At 41.2% G+C, this 8,346-nt stretch overlaps 1 protein-coding gene across 1 annotated transcript in view; it reads right to left on the bottom strand.

The window, feature by feature from the left end:
• Positions 1-1,578: 1,578 nt before the first annotated feature.
• LOC130482141 (cytidine monophosphate-N-acetylneuraminic acid hydroxylase-like) overlaps positions 1,579-8,346 on the bottom strand; it is a 29,667-nt gene continuing 22,899 nt past the window's right edge. Inside the window, exons 8-10 of the mRNA XM_056854956.1 lie at positions 7,594-7,768; positions 5,669-5,785; positions 1,579-1,698 (exon numbers count right to left, since the gene is read on the bottom strand). Coding sequence (XP_056710934.1) covers positions 1,579-1,698; positions 5,669-5,785; positions 7,594-7,768 — 412 coding nt within the window. The remainder of the gene's footprint in view (positions 1,699-5,668; positions 5,786-7,593; positions 7,769-8,346) is intronic.

The following is an 8,346-nucleotide window of genomic DNA, read 5'->3' as shown; positions in this document are numbered from 1 at the left end:
GAAGTCATTGATTCATAGGGTCGCCATAAGTTGGAAGTGACTTGACGGCACTTGACACATACAAAATCCTACATGCTGAATAGTCCATGGCAAGGAAGAGAGAAAGAGCTGATGAGACCACACAGTTTCTCAGCAACAAGTGGTGTGAACAAAGGAAGCCAGGGCCCTCAGTTTGTAAGACATGAGCAAGGCTGTTAATGATAGGACGTTTTGGAAGTCATTGATTCATAGGGTCGCCATAAATTGGAAGTGACTTGACGGTACTTAATACATACAAAATCCTACATGCTGTATAGTCCATGGCAAGGAAGAGAGTAAGAGCTAATGAGACCACACAGTTTCTCAGCAACAAGAGGTGTGAACAAAGAGGCACTGAGAAAAAAAACTTTCGTTCTTGCATAAATCCCTGGTCATGCTAAGCTAGTTAACACTAGTAAAGGTGTTAACCTGCAGGAAACAGGGCAAAAATGCAATCGAGTAAAATTGAGATCTAATCAAAAGAAATATTTGTCTCTGTATTTGTCTTGATTAGATTTGAATTCTGTATGGTTGCATTTCTCCTGATCCCTTGACCCCACTATTGTTTTTTCCATACAAACTCCATAAAATATTTGCACACTGCACTTCCGGTCATACGCATCTGAAGAACTGGAATCTAGTCTTCCAAAGCTTATGTGAGAATAAAATGTTGTTGATCTTCAAGGTACCACAAGACTCTTGCTTATTTTTTACAGATTAGTTAAATATATATATAAAATGCTATTCTAAGCACAATAACACCTTTCTAAGCCCATTGATTTCAGTGGACTTAGACAAGTGCAACTCTTTTAGGATTGCATTTAAAGCATTCATGTCATAAGTATGTGGCTGAACTCCAACACTTATATTTTGCTTTCAACAATTTTTCCTAAAGAAGGGCTCTTTCAAGGCAAAATAACAACAACAACCTCATGCAATTCCAAACTGAGTTGGTTTAATAAAAAAGACGTTCACCCATTGCCTCTTCAACCCTAACCCTTTCCCCTTCAGAGGGTTGTTGTGAAAAAGCCATTTTGGAACACAGGCTTTTGCTTATAACAGTCTATGTTTCTTACAAAGTATTCTTGTGATATAAGCAGCGGATAAATTGCAATCGGTGGTGCTATGCCAGTTGACAACAACTTAGAGCTATCCTTTCCTTAAGGTAAAGGTAAATGTCCCCTGTGCAAGCACCGGGTCATTCCAGACCCATGGGGTGACATCACATCCCGACGTTTACTAGGCAGACTTTGTTTGCAGGGTGGTTTTCCAGTGCCTTCCCCTGTCATCTTTCCTTTATCCCCAGCAAGCTGGGTACTCATTTGACCGACCTCGGAAGGATGGAAGGCTGAGTCAACCTTGAGCCGGCTACCTGAAACCAACTTCCATTGGGATCGAACTCAGGTCGTGAGCAGAGCTTGGACTGCAGTACTGCAGCTTACCACTCTGCACCACGGGGCTTTTTTAACCTTTCCTTAGAGCTATGTTTTCTGTAATATTTTGAAAAGAACTCTATTAAGGATAACAACAGACAGCATGGCAACAGTAGGGATTTAGGGCTTACTGGTGGTGATATATGTCAGGGTCACGTTGTAGATGAGTTTGGAATCCTATATACAGATCATCCCAGAGTAGTCCATGCTTTACCACATGCCTCATTACATTCACTCGGGCCCTTATCTGTAGCAAAAAGATCAACATCACATAGATTCAAGTGCACTAACATCCATAATCAATTATTTTTTTCATATACATTATAAGCAACAGAAGAAGAAGAGTTGGTTTTTATACCCTGATTTTCTCTACCTTTAAGGAGTCTCAGACCAGCTTACCGTTGCCTCCCCTTCCTCTCCCCACAACAGACACCTTGTGAGGTAGGTGGGGCCAAGAGAGCTCTAAGAGAACTGTGACTAGCCCAAGGTCACCCAGCTGGCTTCATGTGTAGGAGTGGGGAAACCACCCCGGTTCACCAGATTAGCTTCCGCCGCTCATGTGGAGGAGTGGGGAATCAAACCCGATGCTCCAGATCAGAGTCCCCCACTCTTAACCACTACACCATGCTGGCTATTTGGAATCCAAAGAGCAATTCTCTTTGTATTGGTCTTTCCCTGCACAAAATCAGACACCAGTTTAAGTCCTCAGAGCAATCTCTTTGGATTGTACAAACCTCTGCTCTGTCCTAACGAACAAGCTATGTAAGGTTTATAGGGCTTCTTATTTATTTATACCCTTCCCCCCCCTCCCCAACGGGGACCTAAAGTGGCTCCCAACATCATTCTCCCCACCTCCATTCTGTCCTCACAACAACACTGTATGGTGGGTCTGGCTGAGAAAGAGTGACGACTTATGGTTAGCCAGTGACTTCCATTGCAGGGGCGGGATTCAAACCTGGGTCTCCCAGATCCTGGTCTATCACTCTAACCACCACACCAGGCCAGCTCTCAAAAGGGGAAGCTGGGCATCTAATATACACACCTCCTCCATAACATCTACTACTCCTTTCATATATGTCGCGAGAATTTTTTTGTATTGAACATAAGTTCATATTAAATATATTAGTTTATATTAAATGAGTTTGGGTTAAAAATAACCACATGCACACCTTAATATTATAACCTATAGTCACACAAAACCTGACTAAGGCTTTCAGAAAGCAGCCCTTTAGCTGACCTCAACTTTTCCTTTAGGTTCCTGACCTTAGAAAGTAACAAGAGATTTGCATTGCCAACAGTTAATCACCCACAGCACATCGGATGCCCCAAATTTATGTTTATAACATCAAGGTCATTAAAACAGACAACAAATTATCTGCTCACATAGGGGGAGATTGTTTTTGGTACATTGAGTGATGGACAGGAAAATCAGATATCAAATCCGGACACTGAAAGAATTATTATGGAACAAGATATTTCTAAACAATCCAGTCATGATTTGTGGAAACTCATTTTCTAAAGAATGTGACAGGGAGGGGTCATTTGAGACCCTCTCCTCACGGTTCAGCCCATATAAGGCTGATCCAGATGCCCAGTCCTTGTCCTTCCACTGAGAGACCACAGACCCATTGAATGGATGCCATCTCTGTCTCTCTCTTTGGAAGTGACCCAAAGGCCTTTGTTATTTGTGAGTCTGTTACTTTATGTCATATATATTTAGTTAAGTATTGCTTTCTCCTTTGCTTCATATTCTTTTTTGTAAGTTCAATAAAACTGTTTGATTTACTGTTCATATGGTTTGAATGCTGTTTAAGAGTGACTGTGTAAGAGTGCTTCTCTGTATGAAAGATCCCTTTCTATCCAGATCTCTCTGGGTTGCTTTTTGGTAAGAGAAGCTGGCAGGCAGAAAACCATGCACAACGAACTATAGGGGGGGGGGGATAAAAGGCTTTCATGCCACAATATATTCGTGTGAATAAGATCTTAATAATACAGTAATTATTAATATACAGTAACACAAAAGTACATAAAAAACAAAAGTATAGTGAAAATCTAACAGTGAATTTAAAAAATAAGCAATAGATTATTGCTTACTCCGGGAGGAGTGGGAGAATCCTGATCTGAAAATGACAGTGAAAGTTGCTGCATTCAGACCTCCTGACAAACACAATTTTTGTCCCTGATGGGCCTAAGCATAGCTTGTTGGTATCCTCGTGCATTCTCCTTGCTCCCTCTCCTCCTATGTAGCTGAAGGCTTCTTGGTTTGGGAAGCCTTGAATCAGCTCTAATTCGCTGTGACATATAAATGCAGGCACCTGGGCAAACTGAGTTTGTTTCCTCTGTGAACATATGAAACTGCCGTATACCGAGTCAGAGCCGTGGTCTGATAAGGTCAGTGCTTTGGCTGGCAGTGGCTCTGCAGGGTCTTAAGTAGTAGTGTGACTGGGGCTATGGATTCCTGGGTCACCTGGAAAATGGGCGCCTGTAGCAAGCTGGGCAGAGGCTGGGGTTCCATATGGGCTGAGCAAGATGAGTGCCGACACCCGGGCATCGTTTCAAAGTACCTCTTTATTCTGCTGTCAGATACACTTGCCGCCTCCGGGTGCTGCAAAGACGTGGTGGTCCCACCCCTCCCTGCTTATCTCCTGCCCCCTTGCCCCATCCTTACCCGACCACCCAGGGTGTTGCTCACCCTGGTTTACCCCAGCATACAGAACTGCCCCCGTGCCTCCAGCCCTTGCTCTCTTAAAGCAACCCTCCAGGCTCCTCTTAAACCTAAGAGCATTCCTTCCCCTCCAGCTGCTGCTGATGCGGCTAACCAGCCTTGCCCCATGTTTTGAGGGTTGGGCCTAGAGATGGGAAGGCCTGGAAAAAAATGAAAAAATGGGGGGGGGGGACAGGTTTTATTCCCTGTTTTTTCCATTTTTTTCCAAAGCCATTTCCCCCCGAAAATGCCTTTGGGAAAAAAAGAAAAAAACGGAAAAAAACCTGTTTTCCCCCAAGCCTTCCCATCTCTAGTTGGGCCACACCTGGTTTACAATATGCTCCCTCCACAACAGTGGTATGGCCAGTCTCGAGTTGCATTTCCTGCTGCCCAGGTAGCCTTGGGGGAGTCCTCCCAGGCCCGGTTTTACAAGAGGTCTTCCACATCACCTACTACCGGAGTGTTTTTTTTTTAAATGGAGGATGCTGGGTAATAAAGCTTGCAAAGCAAGATACCCTGCCGTTAAACCACAGCCCTTCTCCTCTATAAACCAAAATTCTAAACTGAGATTAAAATGAGGTTTAAAACAAACTGCAATATGTCCAGCTCCCTCTATTCCAGTGGTTCCCAACCTTTTTTTGACCAGGGACCACTAGGACTTTTTAGTTCGGTGCAGGGACCCCAAGGTTCAAAATAAAAATTCAGAGAATTTGAAAATAAACTTTAATCATAACTGTTAGTTAAACATTAAACTTAGAATAATATTTGAATATATATATTTTTATAATAGAGAACTTTTAATTGAAAATATTAATTTATTATGGGTTTATAACTTTGTTTCGCGGACCTTAATTTAGTTCTCGCGGACCCCTGGGGGTCCACGGACCCCTGGTTGGGAACCAGTGCTCTATTCAGACATCATGGCAAACTGGAGCTTGATTCAAGACTTCATAAACCAAGAATCCTTCAATTATGCATGCATGACGGATGGCAGGATGGAGCAAGACAACAAACTGTGTTCATGGCTATCATGAACTAACCTTTGTTTGTCATGATATAGGAATGCAGCAATCAACAACAGAAATAACTGGGACTCTGCCTTGGAGCTGTCCAAGGTCCTGCTGCTCATGTCTGACTGGATAGGTCCAAGACCAGCAAAGTGGAAAGGGGCCAAACGTCTCCTTAGCATGATTGTTCACCAACTTGCAGTTTGGCCTGACACATACACAGCTGAGACCAATCCTGGCTGCTGTGTAGTGAGCCAGTCTAGATCTTCCATTTTGAAATCTGTAGTCAGGAAAGGGCCTTCTTGCCGGCTTCTAGGACTATAAATCCTACCAAGATAGAAATATTTCAGAATAGACATTTTGTAAACTCTGTATGCAACTGCATTTTCTTCTGTGCTTTTCAGCACCCTTTGGATATATTTAGAAAGACAGGATAGAATCAGCATTCTTTATTAGGAGAACTCATAAATCCAATAATATGTTTGGATTATGAAAGAGTTACTTACTTCTTCATATTGATGGTCACGGGATGGTCTTTCTGCTGGGAATGTTAAGTTCAAAAAATCCACCAAATAATTGTACCCTCCAGGCAAAGGATTGAAATCATCATCAGTTTCAATCACCTGAATATGGTTAAAAACAACAAAAGAAAGTCACAATATTTCAGAACAGAAGAACAAGTTGAAGATCCATGGTATAGTTCCCAGTACTGGTGTTCAGATTTTGCTTGCTGTCCATATTCATGATATGGGCTGATTTTTTTAAAACAACATTGTATACAGTAATTTCCTTTTAATTTTTTTTCCAAAAAGGAAAAATTAAACCTTATAATATTTTGCAATAATAGTCACTTTCCCCCATTTATTTTCCAAATCCGACTTATTATGAAGAAATAGTAAAGTAGTTTTAGTGGGTTGGATCTAATAGATTCCTTCTGCTATGTGAGAAATCTTGAATTGGGGGAAGGCTACATCTGCTAGGGAGGGTTCCTTCCTTCAGTAACAGGTCTCCCTCATCCAACAGAAGAAATTTTTCTCCAATGGAAGATTCCTCATGGAGCAAAAGGAGAAAGGTCCAGTCTTTGTAGTCATTACTCTTATTCACTAGTTTACATCTGACTTTTTAAAAAAATCTTAAGGCTGATCGAGAAGTCATAGTTTCTTGCAGAAAGAGGCTGCTTTGCCATTTTCTTTTTAAATATGAGCATAACAACCACCTTGCTGTAACAGTCTAATTGGTTCAGTGCTTTGACTCCAACTGGGATCAGCCAAATGCACTGGAAATTTCACCAAATGCACTGGAAATGTCACTGACGTTGACATTGAGTATCCAGCTTGCTAAAGGTAAAGTGAAAATGACTGGGGAAGGCAATGGCAAACCACCCCGTAAACAAAGTCTGTCTAGTAACGTCGGAAGGTGATGTCACCCCATGGGTCAGTAATGACCCGGTGCTTGCACAGGGGACTACTTTTACCTTTTTTAATCATTGACAAGTCTGCTTTGAGTGAATATATGCCTGTCACTTTCAGAAGTGCTCCAGATGACTTTTTATTTCTAAACCTACTGGATTTTGTTCTGGGCCTATTCCCAGAAGGTTTTTTTGTTTGTTTGTTTGTGTTTTTTTAACCCAAGTAAATAAGTGTTCTGGGTATCTATAGTCAGGAATTAGCCAGAATGGCGCCTTATGTGCACCTCTCTTTAGGGCTCATTTTCTAACTACTCTTTGTCTCCCATCTGCATTGTAAGAATGGCAGTGTGAGAATGCAGAAGAACTTTGACCGATCCAGTGCAAAGCAAGATATATCAAATAAGAGAGTTTTATAGTGCAATCCTATGCAGAGCTACTCAAATCTAAGCCTGATGAAATAATGAGGTTAGACTGGAGTAACTCTGCATGGGATTGCAAAGTCAGATAGGAGAGCATGCTTTTAAAAAGAAACACAGTTATTCTAGATAATAAATGAAAAGTGGTTATGGTAAATGGGCAATTCCTATGGTTAGTCACCTCAGTCCACACACAGAACAGAAGTAAGCCTTTCTCCAGGGTTTGTAATTGTTAGCAGGGTGTTTTCAATGAAGCTGGTCAGTCAGAATTGTCCTGTTTGACAAGAATCCTTCCTATCTATGAAACAATTCCTCAGATGCTAGAGTTGATATGACAACTCCTTAGGGGATAAAACTATTTGAGGCTTTTTGAAGTCCTCACTCACAGTGTACATACATCTTGAATACTGAGGTTGTCCGTGGTATCTGATGTTTTCATAGCTACAAATTCAGATGTTTGATCAGAAAGTTCAGCATTCAAAGGCAGGCAGAGAAAAACCTAAGAATTGCTTTAATAATCTGGGAAGATGAAGATTCTTCTAGAAGCTGTCCCTGGATTCACAGATGTTACCTTGCCTCTGAAAAATACTTATGTAGACCAACCTACCCTTATCACGAGGTCATAGTTTTTAAATCCAGCCCAGCAATAGTACTCTTTCACCCAGGAAGGATAGAGAAATATCTCGTCATCAACTGCTGCAGCAAGAGCTTCTATATATGGTTTAAAGTTCCATGATTCTTTGAAAATTTTTGTCCCTGCTGGAGGATCTACAATTCCCATGCTGAAGAAAAGAAAACAGAATGTGTAAGACTGTCAGACATAAACACCATTTGAGTGCCTGGTCTTTGTATAATGGTTTAGGTAGTTTAGGTATTTTCATTAAGGTGAAAAAATCATAAAAGGGGGCCAAAGGTTCCCACTGTGAAAGCACAGTTATTATTTTGTGACTCTAAAATGAGCCTATGGTAGGAAAAGTATACTAATGTACGCATTTCATAATTATTTCACGATCACATGGGTCTACTATTTATTATTTTCTTTCATTTAAATTCACCTTTGCTTGCATAGCAGCAAGGGAGAGGAGAGGGTGTGAAACAAAAGGAACAAGAAGAAGAAACTCCCACAGGGCATTACTTATTCATCTCTGATAGAAGAATGTTATACTCAATTTGATGTTTGTAATTGTTTTGTGGATAAACTGGCAGAGTGCCCAACAAATTTAGGAAATGTTTGAAATCTCTAGCAAGGCTTACTACTGGAATTTTGAAACATACAAATGTGGGAGAAGGCAGAGGGAGGAGACAAGGATAGAGGACATCAACATCATCCCTTTTTATTGACACGTTTGACTTCCCCTGA

The sequence above is a fragment of the Euleptes europaea genome, chromosome 8, assembly GCF_029931775.1.
Source record: "Euleptes europaea isolate rEulEur1 chromosome 8, rEulEur1.hap1, whole genome shotgun sequence".
Classification (NCBI taxonomy): domain Eukaryota; kingdom Metazoa; phylum Chordata; class Lepidosauria; order Squamata; family Sphaerodactylidae; genus Euleptes; species Euleptes europaea.
The sequence above is the reverse complement of the archived record's forward strand: the minus strand, read 5'-3'. Positions and strand labels throughout refer to the sequence as shown.